Here is a 21291-nt window from a genome sequence, read left to right as displayed (position 1 = left end):
AAAAAAAAAAAAAAAAAAAAAAAAGGCTATTTAGTCACGTGACCCCTGCACCTAGACACCGAGCATGCAAAATTACCATTCCACCCATGTGAAATCTAGGATAACATTTATATTGATGCCCACGCACACACACTCATTGATTGAGGCGTCATTTCACTGTCCTCCATATATCACCGGGGAGTATTCATTCTCCCTTATTATTTATATATTTTTTTTCACTATTTGACATTACTTTAATTGAATATACCTAATAAACACATTTGATGACTAAACCAATCATCATGGGAAGGGAGCCTCTATGGATGACAAGTGTACCAATAATTAAGTTTCAACCAATATGTTGGTTAACAACCTAAACTTTGAAATGAATACAGTTTTCCAAATTTTTGTATAACATTATAGGGGTGGTTTTCATCCAGTCATGGTGAAGGAACAATGAGACAATGACATTAATGGTGGTGGAATATTTTGGACCTTCAACTAAGTGAGGAATATAATGTTGACCACATTGTGGGTAAATCCTTCTCCATGGTAGAAGGAAGCTTTGTCCAACAACATTTTTCTTGTTTCTAGTATACAATTTTGTATTGTCAAGAAATTGGTAAATGATTAGTTCATCACTCCATCACCTCCCCATCCATCCATTTTCTTAATGATCTACCAAGTCAATAATTTTTCTTCTATTTCTTTTTTTCTTTGAAGGATAAAACAAAAGGAGGAAGATAGTGATGGGAAGGAGGTACATCCAGCTCCCCCTCCCAGTCCCAACAAGCACCCATTTAGTTTGTGTGGATAGATAGTACATACAAGAGCAGCAGAGGTAAATAAATTTGAGTGTGCATAAGAAGGAAAAATAATGCAAAGTATAAACCAAAGATTCACAGATTCTTCTCAATAAACTCCCAGATCCTCTCCTCCATGTAAATCCGGTCCCTCAACCGGCGTGGCATGTGTCTCTCATCTGGAAAAATTAGAAGGTCATATGGTTTTCCAGCTGCTACAAATGCATTTATAAGCCTTGCCGTGTGTCGGAAATGCACATTTTCATCTATCATGCCATGAACAAGTAACAACCTCCCTCTCATCTTGTGCACATGGTGCATCACTGAGCTATACTCGTAACCTGAAGGATTCTCAGAAGGCAATCCCATGTACTTCTCAGTATAAAAAGTATCGTAACCATCCCAAGCTGTAACAGGAGCACCTGACACCGCACACCTGAAAGTGTCTGGAAACCTAGCCATGGCCATAGCTGAAAGGTACCCTCCGTAACTCCACCCATATAACCCAATCCGTCCAGCTTCCGCTAGCCCCTCTCGTATGAGCCATTCAGCCCCTGTGACCTGATCTTCGGAATCAATACGGCCGATGTTATACTTGAGGGCACTCTCAAACCTCAGTCCTCGTCTAGCTGTTCCTCTGTTGTCTAACTGTAAAACCAGAATTAAATAGGGTTAGAAATTAAGAATCCAACCGAAATTGAACCTTTGCATTGTCAAACAAGTATCCTTTCTCAGGAGATAATGTTTAAATTAATTATATCGGGTGGATTTTCTATCTATCTGATAACATAAATACTTTCATCGTGATCATCAATGAGAAACATGACCAGGCCAAAAGATACTAGAAAGTAGAAAACATCAGATGCCCGATGTATGTCAAATAGATAATGAAAAATATGTCAACTTAATGGCGACTTGAAGCTAGCTACTGTCTCAAGATCTATAATAAATGCGAAATAAGAAAAATATGTCAACTTAAAAGAGAATTGAAGCTAGCTACTACGTCCCAAGATATATAATAAATGAGAAATATGCAAACTTTTCTCATCAAGGAATGGGGCAACCAAGTATGGCTGATCATCCATGTAAATGGAGAAATAGTTATCCCCCATGTATGTCATTGAGAGAATATGTGTGTTGCAGCACAGAAGCTAGTTGAGGGCGTTTCACTAATTAATCACTACTCATTAGTGGAACATTTTCTGAGCATCAGCATTAGCATACATCTAGATAATCTGGACTCGTTTCTGAGGAATATGTATGAAAATACTGACCTTACATACTAAGATACCCTTGCTACGCAAATATTGAGCTCTCATGTCTACTGTACTCATCCATGAGTCACAGACAAGCTGAACAGTTGGCCCACCGTACACACTGATCAATGTTTTGTATGGTGGAGGTCCAAATCTTTCTTCATCGGGCTTGTATAACGCCCCATATAATATGGTCCCATCATTGGCTGGTATCTGGAAAATCTCTGGTGGCAGAAGTTGAAGCCTTTTGGATCTAACGGTAGATGGCTGCTCATATAGAGGCATTATTAAGCTTCCATCGTGCAATGAACAAAGCAATACCCTAGGTGGAGTGTTCAGAGAATCATGAACATCAACAAACCTCTGCATCTGATGATCAAGCACAACCACATGTCTTCCCTTTCCACAAGTCAACCTTTGCGGGGCCTGCAAGGGTTGGCTCCAATCAGGAAACAGGCTAGTGCAGTATAGGTTAGATTCCAGAGGTCCATCGGCAGTTCCAGTGAAATATACAAGCCCTGCAGCCTCATTCACACCAGCAATTTGCTCAACCATCCAGTCACCCTGCGTGATAGGTCCCAAGCAAGCTCCATCAGTGTCATGAAGATAAAGATGCCTAAACCCTGATTTATCACTAGCCCAAATAAATCCCCCAGATAATCTTTCAACTTCCTTGTCCAGAGGTGTAAAGCAGTCATGTAGATTAACCCATGGGTCTTGCTCTTCCACCAATATAACCTTTCTTTGGCCTGTCTTAATATCGAACTTAAGGATCTTTAATTTTGTATGTGACCTGTTCAAAACCTGAGCAGTGAGAATGTTTCCAGGCATCCAATTGACTCGGGCCAGATACTCTTCATCTATGTTTGCTTCGTCCTCTCCTCCACACAGAAGGTCCATCCAAGTAACAGGACCCCCAGATGTAGGAACCACTCCAAGACGAACCTTGACATTTGACGTTCCTGCGAAAGGATAAGCATGGTCTTCCTGTGCATCTGAACCAACAGAGCTTTTGCCTTGATGCATGATTCTAAAAAGGGGTATATCAGATGAATCCACCTCTGTAAATGCAAGCCATTTGCTATCTGGTGACCACCAGAAGCCATTTTTCCTATCCATCTCTTCCTGCAGTCAACAGGCACAAGCAGTCAAGAAGAGATTCATGCGGCAGTGCAGACTTAGCTCATAAAATAATAATCTAAAAATGAGAGAGATTAAAGATGGCAAAGAATCAGACCTGAGCTATATATTCAGCAAGACCATGAGTCTGAAACAAAAAGCAAATGACTGTGAGATTTCAAGAGAAAAGCTTAGGAATTTTAATACATTCCGTGTCCCTCCACATTCCCCATATCCAACTTGGAGTGACCGTCCTAACAGCCATATAACCATATTATGCAGGTATAAATGAGAATCAGGAAATGATCTTAATAGGTTTTAGGCAGGCGAATTATCGATCTTCCTCAAAGGAATCCTATCATATGATGCAGATAATTAATTGAGCTTTTGATTTACTCCAACATAGTTACAAAAGTGATGCATCATCCCTCAGGTTACAAGAATAACTAAACTATTCAAAGAATCAAAATAAAATAAATAATTTTTTTTTTCTGTGGAAACAGAGAGCAGGTGACATGGTAACAACTAACAACGTCGTATCATTTAACAGTTCAAAGTCTTAACAACAAATTATATGCAGCACCAAATAAAGGTATAACATCCTAAATGAGTTCATCTCTTGGTGGAGACTGGAGAGTTCACACCAGCTCCCATATCTATGGGAAGCATAGCACATAATTCATGTGTTTAGCATCTGCCACCCAGCTTGCACATTTGCACCTTTATAATGCTGTTCCTTTCATCCATCACAATCTACCTTCTTTTCACCAAGACAAACTACAAAACGAGAAAAGGAAATGAAAATGCCCTGAGTTGAATCAAAACGTTTGAATTTGCATGTTTTAGACTTCATTTTGATGTAATTAATGATATGATAAATCCAAACCCAATAAAATTAACAAAGCGGTAAAAAAAATCCTAGATATGGACTAAATCTTATCTTTTTACACCAAAACCCACATTAATGAAGATGTAGAACACTTGAACAGTGGCAGCTGTGTTGAGAACTTCTCCCGGGGGGTCTTTATAGGGGTGGGGGGTTAGCATCCAGTGCACCGGAAAAGTAACTCACCAAGGCATTTCCCTTGGAACCAAATGTTAATTGTTTTGGTTCTCCGTACAGCAAATTCAAAACTTGCAACTCTTCATCTCTCACAAATGCAAGCTTACTTCCATCTGGAGAAATATGTGGATCAATCGTCGGGGAGCATGATCCGCTCGAAAGCTTAAGCTCTGGCTTATGACAAGATAGATCCTGGAAATAGATCTGTAGATAGAGAGGAAAAAAACCCACATTAAAATTGAGGGATTCGTAAGTGGACAGCCATTGTCAACAGATGACAGCTGTTATTTTTTTTTTATATATAAAGTGGCATTCTAATGTAGAAGAACAGCAACAAATAAATGTCAATGGTTCCATTTTTTTTTTTGCCTATAGAAATTTCCAGATTAAAACAACAAAGTATTAAATGACTCCCAAAAAAAGAGTGAACAACATAAATTTTATTTTGAATCACAGACAAACTTTCTGTAAAGACAAGAAGTTTGAAGTTTCAAACGGTATACTTAGGAAGGAAAGACAATATTCTTATTCCACAGCCATAACAATTAAATAAATTAGTGAACTGAACTCTTCAACTTGTAGGACATAAAATTAGATGAAGAAATAAACACTTGTCCCATGTCCCCATCTCTGATACTTGAACACTCCCACAGTCCCACCAAGGGAACACGACATTGCACAACATGCGATGCCAGATATGACTGAACAGAAAATCCCTTTTTAGGTGAAAGATCTAATAAGACAGACATACGTATGAACAACATGTCCAACAGACAATGGCGCAGAGTAAATTACAGGACAAGAGAAATATGCACAGGACAAGTTCAGACTATATAGATAGAGAGATTTGCGCAAAAATTATCACTTATAGATGATAAGATATGGTATTTCTAGGGATCTTGTATTATTTCTAACTGCCAAAAATAATTATGAATCAGAGTGCAGAGAACACCCACCCCACCCCACCCACACCCTCACCTCCAAAAAAAAAAAAAGAAGAAGAGGGAAACTGCCCTGAAATTTTCACTAGTAATGGAGACTGAGTGAGTGCATATAGAAAATAGAAACGGTTAGAACAAGCCAACAAATAGGAACGAAAAGACATTGCAAAACAAGAACAGTAACTCCATTGGAAAACCTGTCGCAGAGATTTCTCAACAATTTCCAGACTTTCCTTTAAGCATTCACCAGCCATCCCCCAGCCAACTTCCAGACTTTGCTCAGCTTTCCCTTGCATATTTTCCACATGTTTTTTCTATCTCATGGAAAGCCAGATAACTTCTGTTTTCAAAGTATTTCCCAATAAAATAAAAGTCCCACAACAAACTGTGTGCCAAGTTAATTTGAATAACTCCTGTACAATCTGTCATGCTTACTTTCTGGGTTGAGATTGCTCCTTCAAACAACATTGTCAGGCTCTTCCCTAAGGAGGCATGTCTCAGCAGTCGCCCAATTTCCTTGAATCAAAACCAATCCACTTGTCCAAACAAATCATGGCAGATCGAACATCTAGCATTCTAGCGTATGGTAACTCCCAAATGTGAGTTGCAGCTAATCTTTGACCAATTTAGACTAGTTCTACAGAAAAAGAAGGTTGAAATTCTTCCATCCAATGGTTTAGGCAGTGAACCAATAAAGATTTATGAAAATCATAGTAGCATATAACTTGGAACTTTACACCATACCAGAGTTCAATATAACATCTAAAGGAAACATCCCATTCAAACCTGAAATATGCATTCAAAGACACATCTAAAATCTAGGTTATTTTAACAAATGTTTTTGGAAGAACTGTCACCAAAGTAGCCTCCTTATCTGACTAATTGTCCACCATTAATATTAACTGCCATTTCCAAACATAATTACCTTTGTGCCAGATTAGGGGAATGATAAGGAGCTTCTGGCCCTGCCCATATTATGCACATGGGTAAGGAAAATAGGACCTAATATTTCAATATGCAACTAGTCAAGCAAGGCTTTTTACAACTAATAGGGGTCAACTACAATGGAATCCTGTTCCATTCTATAGGAAAACGATTTGAAGAAGTTTCAATGCAACAAATCCCATCAGTGCATATGCAGAGCTACACATGGACAGGAAGTAGCAACACAGCCCAAAACTGAACATCGACATTATACAAAAGAAAGAGCGGAGGATAGATAATATATGAGATCAGAGAACGAACCCCAGTAGGCAAAGGCACCATAACGGTTTTCTTCATGGAGGTAGACTTCACCCATTCGTAACGTGTCACTCCCAAACCACGCTCTCTCAACCTTTCTCTCCTCAGCCTCTCTTCTGGGGATATATTACTTTCATCAAGTCCTCCATCAGGAGGACTAAAAACAAGTTCTTGCTTACATGTTTCTAGATCGAAGGCGTAAACCTTCCTATTCAGAGTATTATCAGGGCTAAAAAGATACGTAATCAAGCTATCATCTGGGCTGAAGGTGATAGAAGAAGGAGCAACATATCCGGGAAGAGGATACTGAACAATCTCTTCTACAGGAAAAAGGAAGCAATCATCCGTGGTTTGCTGGATGGTGCTATCAGTTACAGGCATATCGGAAGACAACGATCGCGCTCGTCTCAGTTTCTTCTTCTTCTGCTCAAATTCGTACTGAGTTTGCATTACAGAGTCAGCGACCTGAAATGCCAAAGAAATCATTAGGTTACTGATCCAACAATCACAAACCAAAGATTCAAAATTGAATCGAGACTGCAATTCAATAAGTTACCACTGCTAAGAAACTCCAAGACGAATAAATTGTGGATTAAACAGACCACCATCACGAAATCCGATCACCGGAATCGTGATCGAAAGGCTAGAACAGCAACTTATAGCCATGATTGTTCACTTGTAAGGAGTTCAGGAAATCTATTAGATCAAAAAAATTGAAAATTCTTAGAATTTCTTCGAAGCAAAACTACCTAATAGATTGAATCTCGATCGATCAATCAAAGAGAAATTCAATTTAATTCCAGGATCGATCGGAAGAAGATTTAGGTTTTAGAGAGGCCTATTCAAATTAATGGAGGTTTCGATGATCTCTGAGTCTGATCTCTTCTCTTGAGAGAGAAAGAAAGAGAGGAGGCCACGAAACCATTTTACATAGATGGATTTTGCAGTTAGATTGGAATCTCTTCGAAAGGATGGATAAAGATTCTAATTTAAGGGTGGATAGAAATAGCACTAGAGACTCCAATGTGGGTCCGGGTCGCCCGTGCGGTTATTTTCATACTTTTTTGGGTTTCTAAGAGAAAGTTAAAAAGGGAAACCCATAAAAAACGAGTCTTGGCTTGTTTCGGGTCAAAAAAGGTGGTGGAGATCCGAGATCGTGACGATCTTCCGATTCCTGGGAGACTGATAAAGAGTGGGAATCCTTAACGTCACGAGCGTAAAGCTGATTGTCACCTGTCACTACTCCGTATCGATACACGTGTCATATAGAATCTATCGTTAAGAACTTGATATCCATCCTAACTTTCTACCAGCAAAAAAATGATCCATCTTAACCCTACATTGGGAAAAGGCTGGGTCCACCGCCAAGGTGTCCAGCATGTGTTAACCTCTCGTTTTTTTCCATCGGAAAAAGATCATATTGCTCTCTTATGTCTAGTCGTGTGATTGGTACAAGTCCTTAGTTTATAGAATGTTAACGGCATATCCAACATTAAGCACTGATACTCGAAGAAATAGTACTCTTATGTAGTCTGGCTTTAGCACTAAAGATGTTAATTGACCAATTTGGTTTAATATCGGCTAAATTGAATTGATTTTGTTCTAATAATGGGTCAAATTGAAATCAAACCATTAAAAGTTGGGTTTTGCGTTGGTTCAGTCTAAATTTTTATCGATTTCTTCTTATTAGGGTATTATCGAATTGCTATTGATTTTGGTCTGTTTTGATTTCAGTATTTATATAAAAGTATTTAAAAAAAATGAATTATTATTTATCACCCCAATTTTTTTTTTTTTAGTAATTTCCTATTATAATCTAAGCATATATCATTCCCATTATAGTCCATTGTATTTGACCCTCCGATTGGAATTAGAAAATATAACTTGAATAGGTAAAAAAAAGGGAGGAGTTAGTAAAAAAACGAGAATTAATGATGACATTCACTACTCCACCCGAACAACTTAACAACTTTCTCTCCCATCCCCTCAAAATGTTTTTTTCACTCTTAGATTTCTTTTTAAGAGTATATTTTACTATTTGGCATATTTTATATTGATTGAAATTTAACATATGAATAAAGGACCTTTAAGATTGAAGCAAGGTTTTACATCATGGTATAGAGTATAGTTTAGATATATAAATCCGTATTGGTCAATTTAAAATCATAAAATCTACTTTTCGATTAAGAAAATCCATTTTGATCCAAAGGTGGTGCAGGTGTACTCATTCTTTAAGAGACACATGTTGGATCATCCTCCCCTCCTTTTGAAAGAGACCTAAGATGACAGGTGGAAGAGAAAACAAGGACCCTAAAACTTCGCCAAGCTTAAGAGGAATCTAATCCTTTTCTTCCCAAATTTCACTCTTTTCCACTTTTTTTTTTTTTTTTGAGGGTGGGGTGGGGCGGTGGGGGTTGGCGGTGGGGGTTGGTGGGGGTTCATATGACCTCTTAAGGAAATGAAAGGGACTGTACCCATTGTGGATTAGTAGAGAAACTTGGGTTGTGTTTGCTATGTATTTTTGAAATAGGTTTTAGTTTTGAAATGCATTCTGAAATCTGATTTTTCTCTATTTCCTCGATTCAAAATGCATACTAAACAGTCTTAAGATTTTAACCATTGGATGATTTGATCTAGAATCAGCCTGATCAGGATTTTCTCATACAAATGATCATTTTTTTATGGGTCATGAGACAATTTAGGGTTTAGATGGTTTTAAAGATTGGAGTAACCAATTAGATGTGAAATATGTATCAGATAGTAGAAAATTTCATGCATCCAGAGGGAGCTCTTCACCAGGGAGTCTTACCATAATAATTACCTCCTCCCTCCTCTATATGATGAAGGTAGGGGTGTCAAAATGGTTCAGCCAGACTGACCCCACCTGAGCCTGCCTTGAGCCCAAGCAGGGCAGGTCTGGGCTTGGATTTTGAAGCCCGAGGCTGGGCTGGACTTGGGTTGAGGCATTGAACTAAGCCCGGCCCAACTCTATATACCATATGTATCAGAAATTTATAAAAGTACACCACCAGCTCCATCAACACCCCCACCAAATTAAAAACCCTTCTAACCACATAAAAATAGCTGATCCTTATAGATTTGTAATAATAATTCATAAAGAGTTTTAGCATTTTTCTTTTTTTTTCCTAACGATAGGTATCCAGGCCTTCGGCCTGATTAGTCTCACGGGCCTATATTGACCCCACAACCGCATGGACTGGGTCATACTGATGTTGAATGAGAACCATTCAACTTTCACTAAAATGAGTGAAGAGTACTAAACACCCCGTGTGAGTGGCCCCAATGAGGTAAGAGGAGTCAACTCAGAACCACACGCTTTCTGAGGCGAAAGTCATTTGCTAACCCCCTTAGGTTGTTCCAGCTGATATCATTATCAAGTAATATGATGTAGTGGCAGGAATAGGTTGTTGAGATGATACATCATTCTTGTTGTCAAATAATGGTGTCATGGTTGAAAACACATCCACAGAACTTTCTTCTTTGTAAGTTTGCAACAATGAGGACAAAGTTCAAGGCTTGGTAGAGGCAGAGTGCCAGAGACAGACAGGCAATCTTTAGTTGAAATCTCAATTCCATTCTATTTCATTTTGAACATTTCTTTATAGCAAGGACCAGCTAGTAACTTAAACTCTGCTTCTGATTTACATATCTTAGCAACAAACATAAATGCTATGAGGGACTTTTAGTATCTGTGCTCCTTCATCACCTTAGTGACCTAGCTGAGGATGCCTATTGAGTTTGTTTAGTTTAAACTTGGATGGACTACTGTTCAGTTTTTCAAGTTTGTGAAGGGAAATTATGGGGGTTTCATCTTCGACTTCTGATTTCATTGTGAAGCTAGGAAATGCTATTTTGATATCCCTGCAAAAATGGAATTTCAAACTGTCATTGTATGACTACAAAAGAAAACCATAAGAATATCACATGAACCCGAAACCCTCCAAAATCCTTGGAGCGTTTAGGGTTTAGGGTTTAGAGTTTAGAAATGGCATGATTAAGGATTCATATAATATAACAAGAGACAAGAAGCCTTAACTATACAATTTTTTTCTGTGAATAAAGAATCAATAACAGAAATATGGAAACAAGAACAGAAAGTCACTTCAAATATGGGATGGTCATATTCTGTAGTAAGGATGGGTTCCGAGCCACAAGTTCCTTCCATTCTTCCAGATCAATCTTTCCGTCGCCTTTTGAATCCGCTTCCTGAAACGTCTTTAAAAATGCAGAGGATTTATAATTAACCATTTGATGATCACATTATTTGATAAACTAGTAAACATCATACCAACAAGTAGTCCTTACCTTATCAATAATAGCTTCAATTATGTCATCTGATAGGAATAAGTTAGACTCCTCTAGAAGTGCCATGACCATCTCCTTGACCTTCAACCATGGAAGTTCAAAAGAACAAGCATGCCTGTTAGCCTTATTTCTACATACTCAACTAAGCTTGTCTCCTATGATAGTGCTGAAGAACTAACATAAAATATATTTCACAGGATTCCATGAAAATTCAGTCTTCAGACCTGAGTCTTAGTCTGAAATTCAAGTTCTATTTTTTTTCTATCTGGGAGTGTAAATTTTGCAAGGCCATGGACATGTTAATCAGAGACCCAGTTAGACTAAGTTGCTGATATGTGGCTAAAACCCATCTACACCTTTTTATCCAGAGGAATCGCAGTTAAATTGACCCCTTGGATGTATTAGGTTACTCATACTGGGAAAAGGTCTTATCCTTTGACAACAACAACAACAACTCAGCCATATCCCAACTAAATGAGGCCGGTTACTTGGATCCTTGCCCTCCAATAAGCTCTATTCGAGGTCATTCTTGATACTAGGCCTAAGCTAAAAACATCGAATTTTCTTCTTAAGAAGCAAATACTTAGGAATGAGTGACTATTACTCTGCTTAGTCTTGAAGATATGCCAAGATGGCCAAACTTGTGCATATAAGCTAGTTGGGAGCAACCAGTGATCTTAACCAAGTCCAAGGGGTACAATTCAAATAGTATGATTAATCTAAGTCAACAGAGTCACTCTAGTCATATTTGTGCTCTGTATCTTATGAGCTAGGACTGCTCTTAAGCATTAAGCTGAAAATAGAATCTGATCACATTAAATTGTCCCACTGACATGCATAATTGATAAGTGCTTTCCTTTTCTCTGATTTTCATGTGGTCATCCCCTGTTTCCAATAGTATAGGATTAGCACAAACATTGTATTTTTTTTGAGCTACTTTGGCCATCATAAGCTGCATTAAGAAAAATATGATTTAGTGTTATATAAGTGTCGATCTTTACCTCTGTACGTTGTATGAACCCTGTTTGCGATATGTCATACAATTGAAATGCAACTGCAAAATCGAACAGTACAATTATATGAAAGATAATTTCGGAGTTTTATATATCCGTGGATTCTCACTTAAGCAATGCATGAATAGTAAATAAATATTTGGAAGTGATAAGATTTTCCTACATGCAACTTTGTCTGTTTGGGATGAATTTGGATGGAAGACACTCAAAGATCGAACAAACTCTTCAAATTCTATCACCCCATCATGTTTGTAGTCAAACAAATAAAAAATCTATTAACATAGAAACAAATGTGTCATGGAACAGTCAAAACTAAGAGAATAAGAAGTTCTTGCCAGTGATCAGCATTCCTTTTCCAATTAACATGTCACAGATTTAATAATGAATTTCAAATGCAGGGACTCACCCTGTCTGCAAAAAGGCTTTGCTTCTTGCTGTTCCTGAATAGCCCCAATTGAAACTCTTCCTGCAAACCCATAACTAAGTTCACTGTGAAAATACCTTTGTCAACTTGTAAGCATTAAATCAGTTCAAAGAAAAGACAATCTGGGTAGACAAGACAATAAAGTGAGATAATGAATCCTCTTTTTGTTTTCATCTCTACTCATCAGCAGGGAAGAAAAGATTTGAATATTACTTTGCTTATGAACCCATCATCAATTAAGGAACTGCTTAGTTTCCTGAATAACTCATATAAAGTTTTGACTTCCTCCACACTAACTGCAAGCAAGACAAACCCAGGAAAAAAAAAAGTTATGAAGATCTTTGAAATTGAGTGAATATTTCGTAGTTCCCAGAAAAAGAAAAAAAAATCCAAGCTTGATTATAATAACTAGATGAAATGAAAATGAGGCTTACAACATGTTTGAGCTGCAAGTGCTTGGGGGTCCTTGTATCCAGACCTTTTCACCCAGACACAGCCCATCAAGGAAACTTGGACAGGAACTATGTGGTTTGTCCTTCATTCTTAACTTTGTGTCCCTTTAAGTAGAGAAGGATCAATGATCTTCCAACAAAAGGTTTTGAATGAAAAGAAAAGAAAGGACAGCTAGGTTTTAGTACTTTTTGAGGAATTTTAGTACATTTTGAGGAATGCTATGGGGGCATTTTCAGAATTCCAATGGGTGGGTCACACAGTCACATTCTAAATGAGAGCCCTTGTGAATTTCACAAAGAGTCAGTTAAAAAAAAAAAAAAAATCCAGTTGAAAAGAGTAACTCAAAAAGGCATTACCTTATATCATCACTCTTAACTGATTCACATCAAAGATCATGCCTTGCCCTTGAAGAAGGCCCTTATTTAGGTTTTAAAAAAATAGGATTTTTAACCTTTTCTAACCTTTTTTTCTTCTTTTTTGGGTAAATTTCAGCTTAAGGATAACCTTTTTTTTTTTTTTTTTTAATTATATTTGGGGTTACCTTTTTGAATATTTTCAACTTTACTCATACCACCCACTACAACCATCACCTCCTTATCCTCTGATGGAATTAAGCTGGTATTTCAAATAGAGAATCAGATTTCCACCAAACACAATATCTATGGAAAGCTCTTCCTTTGAACTTCCAATCTATTGATTAGATGGATTTTTTATTGTGCTTTGAACTCTGATCATCATCCAGCCCTTCAAAAACTTTGGCTATGAATAATGTGGCCATTTTCCAGCATGGTTATAAATATCAGTATTGGGATCCGTATTGGTTTCAGCCAATACCAATATCGACATTATTGGCTGTATCAGGCCATAATTCTTGAACAAATTTACCTATATTAAGAACCGTTCCACCATTATCCGGTTGAAGAGGTACCGGTATTGACTATGCCTGATCCAATGCTGTTATAACGTCTAATCCAATTGGAACCTTAAGTGATTGTGGTGCAAATTTATTTGGACTTGGAATCTGGTGCTTTTGTTTCTGTGTAGCAGAAAATTTGCAAAGGAATAGATTGACAAAAGGACTTCCTAATTTCCAAGTGGCTTTTATTCATGGCAGAATTCTTGAAGGATTTTTGGGAGTGCTGGGAGGAATTTGTTCCATTTTACAGTTAGTTTTAAGCCTTTTAAGAGCACCAATTCCTTATTTAACATCAAAGCTTTCGTGAGTCACTAAAATGGCATCCTAGTACTATTTTGGGAGTGTTCAGAAAGAATTTGTTCTATTGAGATTCTGTTCTTGGCTTTTAGCCCTTTAAGCACCGACCCAGTCTTTGTATAATATGAGGTGTGGAAGATAATGTTGACATAAGAATTTAATCCATTGTTCTAATTAATCGATTTTGAATTGGCCGAGTTCGATCTTAAATATTTTTTTTTTATCTGAATCGACCGATCTAGGAAGGGTTACTATATTATGGTTTAGGCTGATTTTGGCTGATTTCAATCATTTCTGACTGAAACAGAAATTGGCTGAGGTTGATCCTGTTGCCAATTCCACTTATTTGAACCATGATGAGGAATTCTTCTTTCTCCACAGGCGAAAAAAAAGTATTAATCCTTTTCAATGGATGACCCATTTATTGCCCAAGTTTCTGAAAATGGGAAAAACACAGAGCATGCATTTGTTCCTCCAAATCCCCCCTTCCCCACCCAAAAAATAAAAAAAAGAAGTCTCAGAAGACTTGGAAAGATGGCCATCAGTCTTAATCCTTTTCAATGGATGATCCATCTCTAACATTGAGCTTTCACAAATCACAACTTCCAGAACCAGTCGGTTTCGGTGTCGTCTCTGAGAATAAAAAAACACGGACCTGGAATTAAAGTAAGGAAAATAAATGATTCTAGAACAAAACGGCAAATCTAAAGCTTTTGATTTGTTCCGGCATCATCTTGTAGAACCTCCTGTGTCAAGAGCTGGTGATAACACTGTATAGAAGGAGGTGGTGGTGGTGGTGAAACACCCAGTTGGACAACCTTGCTTTGCTGTCTTTCATTGATGGTTTCTTTCAAAAGCTCTCTTGTTTCCATCCGCTGCAAGTCCACAGGAGCCCAATCGGAGATGGAACCATAAAGAGTAATAATTTCTTCCATTATGATGCTCAAGGGAACCTCCATCTCACAAAGCGATTGAAGCCATCTTGCATGTTTCGGTTACAATTTCAGAATCTTCTGCTTTGGAGTACACCACGAAGCTGGGAAATGCTAGAGTTATATCCCTGAAGATGCCATCCAAAAAGAAAAATAACACATAAATATGCGCATAAGTATAAATAAATGCATGACTTGGTTAAAAGTGTTCTATGTCCTGAATTACATTGAAACCACAATTTGTTGATCAAGAGCATCAATTAGGTGGTCATCAGAGCTTCTGTGCTTCAAAAGCCCTTTTGCCAGCTACCTTTAATTTCCCTTAGTTTACCCACAGAAAGGATCCAACCATGACAACCATGGCTGTACAAAAAGCTATCACCAGAACTTCCATAAGGAAAGAGGTGGTTGAAACAGCCGCAAAGCTACACAAATGGGTTTCACAACACTGTGGAATGAAACCATTTACTCTGGTTTTACATAGGCATCTGATAGCATAGGTTGATATTCTCACTTACAGACTTGAAAAAATAATTCATTGCTGTATTTTATCAACAATCTGTCATGTTGATGAACAAGTTGTGTATTCAAATGTGAGAGCAGGGTTCCAGCATGCCCATACTCGGAGCCCATTCCATCACGAACTTAATCATTGCCACATGACAGTTCAGATTGGGCCCAAATTCAATGGACAGGTTCTCTACACCATCATTTTTCAATGGTCAACATGTCGGACAACTAGGATATTCCCATGTGTGATCATGAGGGCGTACCCTCGCTTCACAGAGAGGCTGTTTCTGGACTCGAACCTGCGACCACTAGTTCACAATGAAGCAACCTTACCAAGCGGAGTTACACCCTCAAAATAAAGCTTGAAAATCCTAGGAAGTGACAGCTCAACACGAATTGAACAGTAACATTCACAAATTCAGGGGAAAACTCATGCATGGTGGGTCATATCGTTGAGAAAGGCCACCATATTTGGCAGGTAGCTTATCAAGGGGGTCTCAAATCTATCCAATGGTCAGCGTGCCAAATCATCAGTTCACGTGGTTGAAAAGTGACAGGAAAATATGGAACAAGACAGCCAACTCATTTAGCATATAGCAATAAACCTGTTGGTCATGCATATGGGAACGAGTGTAGGTAGACAGCTTTGTCATAGAAATAAGACCAAAGGAAAATCTAGCATGTGCACCAAACCAGTGCAGAAACTATACGAATGATAGGACTTGTAACCTACTTTAAGTATGGAAGAGTCATATTCTTTAATAAAGCCGGATTCCGTGCTACAAATTCCTTCCACTCTTCTGAATCAATCCTCCCATCACCTTTTGAATCAGCGTCACTGAATGTCTGGAAGAGGGAGAAGGAAAATGAACAGATATATTTGATGGATCAGATAAATCAAAAGCACATAGAGTGAAGTTAATCAAAAGCACTGGTTACCTTATCTACAATTGTTTCAACGACATCAACTGAAAGAGTCAGATTGGACTCATTTAAAAGAGCTAACACCATCTCTTTAAGCTGCCACATCATAAAAACAGAAGAATGGTACATACTCAGATTAATGCATTTGGACTATTAAGTATTTATGAGCATAAATACAATATAGGTATAAAAATTCATACAAAATTCATCTAAAAATTGAAACAAATATGTTTTCATTGGCAACAGATACTAAAAAGGATAAAAAATGATAATTTACCTCCTCATGCTCAATGTAGCCAGTGCACCTTAGATCGTACAATCTGAATGCGACTGTCACAAAAGTGTACACAAGTGCGTTAGCTAAAAATGTTGGCAATTAAATCAACTAACATGGAATAATGATCTTAAGGAATGGATAACCTTAGAAGTACTGGAGTTACCATACACTAAGAAAAACCCCAACCACCCACCCCCCCCAACCCAACCCAACCCAACCCAACCCAATATTATATATATATATATGAGTATTTTATGTAATTTGCAAAGTATTTTCTTACAAGCTATTTTGTCTGCCTCAGGAGCATTTGGGTGGAATACACCTAACGACCGAACAAATTCTCCAAACTCAATAACCCCATTGCGCTTGACATCAAACAAATCGAATATCTGCAAGAGAATGCCATGATTAGTGCAAACATAGAAAAGGAAAACCATGATGGTGCATTGCAGTCTTCCCATAAGAACAACTAGGACACCCTTTCATGCTCTACATCCAGTATTGTGAAAAGAGTACAACAGGATAACAGACAAAGTTGTTTCATAAATTTAGAGAATGTATGGGGATCAAATACTTATTATACACCTAACAAAGTGGACTATAGAATATTTATTTGCTGCATGAATCATCTGGAGTCTCTGTCTATGACATCTCTGGATGAAAATGAGCAGAGAAATAACTCTTTGCGTTAGAATACTGGTTCTGCCAAAGTACCGAACACCCCATGTACTCAGGATGGTAACATAACTCATAATTCCTGATACAGAAGGGTTCTGGTATATGTTGTGTCAGTTTTCAACCATCATATTGGTATCAGAAGAAATAAGAAATGGTAACAGGACAGGTTTACAATTGTACTCCCACCTTATATTAGTTCCTACAAACCCAAATCCAACCCCCTGAACCCATTTCAATTTTGAAAATTAAAAAAACCAAAAATTATATAAATTACAAAACACACAACTCAGCATGGTCCAACCACGTTTAGCTACAGGTGCAGCAATGAGTGGAGGATGCCTCATACCCAATAAACCCTAGCTGAGACGGTGAGGGAAAAGGGAAGGATAGTTTCCAAAAATTGAAGATTTGTAGTTCCATCTCCAATTTCAAAATACTTAAAGATAGCCATCTTGTTCATTTAAGGAGGTCAAAACAGTCATCGTACAATAGGCATCTTGGGTATGACAACCCCTGTGTTCAGAGCATAGACACCAACAGCAACAAAACCCACTGCAGGTTGCCATATCTTAATCCACCCATGCTCTGTATCTCTCAGAGTTTACAACATATCCCTTTGCTGTTCCTAGAAGGGATATTGCCAAGTTGAGCTGAGGGATGGGCATTAAATTGATCCAAGTTTGACACCAAAAATTAACCCCTCATTAGCAGGCACCCAAGTTGAATCAAAGCTCCAAATGCAGTGGAATTTTCCATGACAGCTGATTCATATTTGCAGTATATAAACAAAATTAACCACAAACCTCTGTTTGTTTCAACATCAAATATTTTATGATTTATAGGATTTGTTAAAAACTAATACAAAGTTGTATAAGGATTAAGAAAGAGAATATTTGACTGTAATGCAGTACAAAAAAGTTGGAAAACCGCTTCCATTTCGATTTGGATGTTTTCTGAACTCAGTGGTGGTATCTTGACAATGAATACAATTGGCATCCATGGAGGACTCCACCCCCATCATATGTTTGAATTTTTTTCCCTCACTAAATCTGTCAATCATGCCCAAATCTGCTTTCTTGTCAAGTCCAAAAAAAAAAAGAAAGGATGAAGCCATAAACAAAAACAAATGGCAGAAAATATATGAAATACAATTCTCGACTCAACTCAGCCTTATCCCAACTAAATGAGGTTGGCTACATAAATCCTCTTTTTGCAAATCAACTATGTTCAACGATATATTTGTTACTGGTCCTAAGCTATGCATGTTTTTCCTCACCACTTCTCCTAGGGTCATTTTAGGCCTGCCCTTGGCTCTTTTAGCTTATCCATATGAATCATATCACCCGTCCTTATTAATGCATTCAAAGGTCCCTGTTGCACATATCCATGCCATCTCAAATGAATTTATCTCAACTTATCATGAATCAGTGATACTATTAAATTAGCTCCAATTTTTTGTTTTAAGAGTGCAGATGAGATCACCAACCCAAAATCCCCTCCTCCCTGCGGAGCTAACATTAGACGTAAGAGGTTTTACCACTCATCCATCTTATCATCCTCATTTCAGCTACATTAAGATATAAAATAAGTATCATAAAAAATAATGATTTTCCAGATAAATATTTTATAGTGAAACAAATGGAGCCTAAGAAATCATAAGTGTGGAAAGCAAATGGGCTAGCTGTACTCACCCTGTCTGCGAATAGATTCTGCTTGGTACTGTTTCTAAAGAGAGCAAGCTGGAATTCTTCCTGTATATGTAAGGTTGAAAAAAAATTAGTCATCACCGCAAGAAGTGCATTAAAAAAAACCCAGCAATTCACCAAAACTGACCTGTAGTGGGTAACAATAAGAAAATTAGGAATTTAGACCTTCGTGAGATTACCTTGTGGATAAGCCCATCAATGATTATTGAACCACTAATTTTCTTGAATAGCTCATATAAAGCCTCCACTTCACTCACAGTAACTATCAATGAGGAAAAAAATGTTTCAAATATCCAAGTCTAATAAACATACAAAATCGAATTGAATGTAGATTTCAAAAAGTTGGAAAATGAAATTTTTGAAAATAATTAACATAATACATGACAATCTGCACTCTAGATTTGTATTCTACAAAGCCATTTAGACTGCTATCTCCTGAAAACTTTAAGGACATCTAGTGATGGAGGGCCTGAGGGAAGAAGGGAAGAAGGGAAGAAGGGAAGAATAACACAAAGGGGAGGGGAGGAAGAAGTTCACACGACCAAAAAAAACACAAGGTTCAACCAAAATTAAGTCATCATTCAACATACAAATACCCATCGGTTATATGCCTTTATATAAGAAACTGAAAATTCAAACTTGCCTAATTAAAATCTAATTAAATTAGCAACTCCTAATTACTTCCTAAGTTCTAACTAATAAAATTATTCTTTTTTTGGTAAAACTAACTAATAAAATTAGAAACAGAATAAAACTTAAAGTGGTAACTCCCTAATGGACTAACAACTACCCAAAATAAAATGTTACATATCTTCCCAAATAAAATAACTCAAAATTTCCTAAATAAAGTAAATCCTAAAATATTCTATTGATCCCAAAAATCAAATCAAATCCGGTTCGTCTCAGCTAAGATTTCCTGAGGAGTCAACCCGGTTTTGCCTCAAATCTGCATCAACTCCCCCGATGTTGAGAATTAAAGAATGACAACAATAAAAACTCATGAGCGGGGGTGAATTGCTCGTCGTCTGCATCGCGAACAAAATCCATGATGTGAAGCTTTGGAAGTGCATTCAAGTCCAGAAAATCATTGGGAAGAATGAATTCATGATGGTGAACAACTGGCACTGCATTGATGTCCTTCATTACTTGATCCACAATCTTCTCTTTCTGTTGTCATCACCTGTTCCACAATAGGACGGTCTTCCACTTGTGTTGATGCCTCTGGTTCAACTTGTGGTTGTACTGGGGGTATCACTTTCTTTGACTTAACCAATCCATGAAGATCAAATTTTTTATGCATGTGGTAAGCCTAGAGGGTGCGCACATTGTTGTCACGATCAAGAAAACTGTCCCGTTGCAGCAACCAGCCTCGACCCAATTTAATGATGCGCTGAGGAGAGTCAAATACTTCACAAAAAGCACCATTATAATAAAGAGGAACAGAAAATTCAACAAATACATTATCCTCCGACTAAAAAATAATCTGACTTGTCTCTAACAACACATCCACCACATATCTGGAGACAAAATTGTCACTTAGTTGCTCATCAATTAACAATTTACCAGGCTTTCCATTAGGCAACTGCACTCGAAATTTGAACACAAAAGAATCCATGATCAAACTTGTGTCGGAATCGGATCCAGGTTCCAAAAAGTTAGAATCGGATCGCTTATGTGCCCATAATTGACAATTAAACCAGTCTTCAAAAAAGTAGGGGCATTCTTGTAATTTTAGGAGCAACTTTAGCACTTAAAAGAGAGGGAAATATCTTAATGTAGAATCGATGCTATTGAACCGGGTTGACCCTTCAAGCAATCTCAATCGAAAAGAACTGGGTCCGATTGGATTTTTGGATTCATTAGGATCTTTAGGATTTTATTTTATTTCAAGATTATTTGCAATCTTTTAATTTAAGTAGTTAATAGTCAATTAGGGAGTTACCAGTTTGAGTTTATTTTGTTTCTAATTTCATTAGTTAGAATTTAGGAAGTAATTAGAAGTTGCTAATTTCAGTTTTAGATTTTATTAGACAAGTTTTAATTTTCAGTTATTATATAAGGGTATGTAATCCAAGTTATTAGACAGATTGAAAAGATGAATTAAGTTTGAGAAGCCTGCGAGCGTGTGAGTGATTCCCTTCCCCCCCCCCTCTTCTTAGTGCAATTTCTCCCTCTTCCCTACAACTCTGAGACTCCTCTCAGGGATTTTTTCCCTACCCCTATTGGCCCTCCATCAATTGGATCAAAGCCGAAGGATCCTTTCCTTTTTCCCTATCTTCTTCCCCTTCTCAGTTCTGGTTGTTGCCAAGACTGAGAACAGCAAAAGGAAAAAAAAAAAATAAAAATCGAGTCCTTTCCTTAACCACCTCCACCAACCTCTTTTTTCTTCCTCCAAAATCTTGGTCAACACACCCTCTCCAGGATTCTGTCCA

General features: G+C 37.6%; 3 protein-coding genes across 8 annotated transcripts in view; all 3 read right to left on the bottom strand.

The window, feature by feature from the left end:
* Positions 1-658: 658 nt before the first annotated feature.
* Positions 659-7305, bottom strand: LOC122061840 (dipeptidyl aminopeptidase 4). 2 transcript variants are annotated; one of them, XM_042625334.1, is made up of 6 exons: positions 6960-7305; positions 6407-6868; positions 4230-4424; positions 3276-3305; positions 2057-3163; positions 659-1430 (listed from the first exon to the last, which is right to left on the bottom strand). In XM_042625334.1, exons 2-6 carry the CDS (start codon positions 6851-6853, stop codon positions 879-881), a joined length of 2331 nt encoding a protein of 776 aa, XP_042481268.1. In that variant the 5' UTR covers positions 6854-6868; positions 6960-7305; the 3' UTR covers positions 659-878. The 2 variants fall into 2 exon arrangements, with proteins under 2 accessions (XP_042481268.1, XP_042481269.1); XM_042625335.1 differs by having other exon boundaries at positions 7153-7297.
* Positions 7306-9977: 2672 nt separating this feature from the next.
* Positions 9978-12754, bottom strand: LOC122061976 (calcineurin B-like protein 7). Of its 3 annotated transcripts, none has more exons than XM_042625579.1 (8): positions 12601-12754; positions 12380-12462; positions 12149-12208; positions 11906-12014; positions 11731-11783; positions 10730-10810; positions 10527-10639; positions 9978-10285 (listed from the first exon to the last, which is right to left on the bottom strand). In XM_042625579.1, the coding sequence occupies exons 1-8, from the start codon at positions 12665-12667 to the stop codon at positions 10132-10134; spliced, it is 720 nt and encodes a 239-aa protein (XP_042481513.1). In that variant the 5' UTR covers positions 12668-12754; the 3' UTR covers positions 9978-10131. The 3 variants fall into 3 exon arrangements, with proteins under 3 accessions (XP_042481513.1, XP_042481514.1, XP_042481515.1); XM_042625580.1 differs by having other exon boundaries at positions 10527-10630; XM_042625581.1 differs by having other exon boundaries at positions 12149-12231; positions 12601-12650.
* A 1473-nt stretch (positions 12755-14227) lies between these two features.
* LOC122060941 (calcineurin B-like protein 7) overlaps positions 14228-21291 on the bottom strand; it is a 12619-nt gene continuing 5555 nt past the window's right edge. For all 3 annotated transcript variants that reach the window (XM_042624055.1, XM_042624054.1, XM_042624053.1), the window contains 7 exons: positions 19039-19121; positions 18845-18904; positions 16756-16864; positions 16476-16528; positions 16214-16294; positions 16008-16120; positions 14228-14892 (listed from right to left, as the gene is read on the bottom strand). In XM_042624055.1, the coding sequence (XP_042479989.1) occupies positions 14793-14892; positions 16008-16120; positions 16214-16294; positions 16476-16528; positions 16756-16864; positions 18845-18904; positions 19039-19121 (599 nt within the window). In that variant the 3' untranslated portion in view covers positions 14228-14792. The remainder of the gene's footprint in view (positions 14893-16007; positions 16121-16213; positions 16295-16475; positions 16529-16755; positions 16865-18844; positions 18905-19038; positions 19122-21291) is intronic.

This window comes from Macadamia integrifolia, chromosome 14 (assembly GCF_013358625.1).
Source record: "Macadamia integrifolia cultivar HAES 741 chromosome 14, SCU_Mint_v3, whole genome shotgun sequence".
Classification (NCBI taxonomy): domain Eukaryota; kingdom Viridiplantae; phylum Streptophyta; class Magnoliopsida; order Proteales; family Proteaceae; genus Macadamia; species Macadamia integrifolia.
Note: the sequence above shows the minus strand (reverse complement) of the source record. Positions and strands in the feature narration are given on the sequence as shown.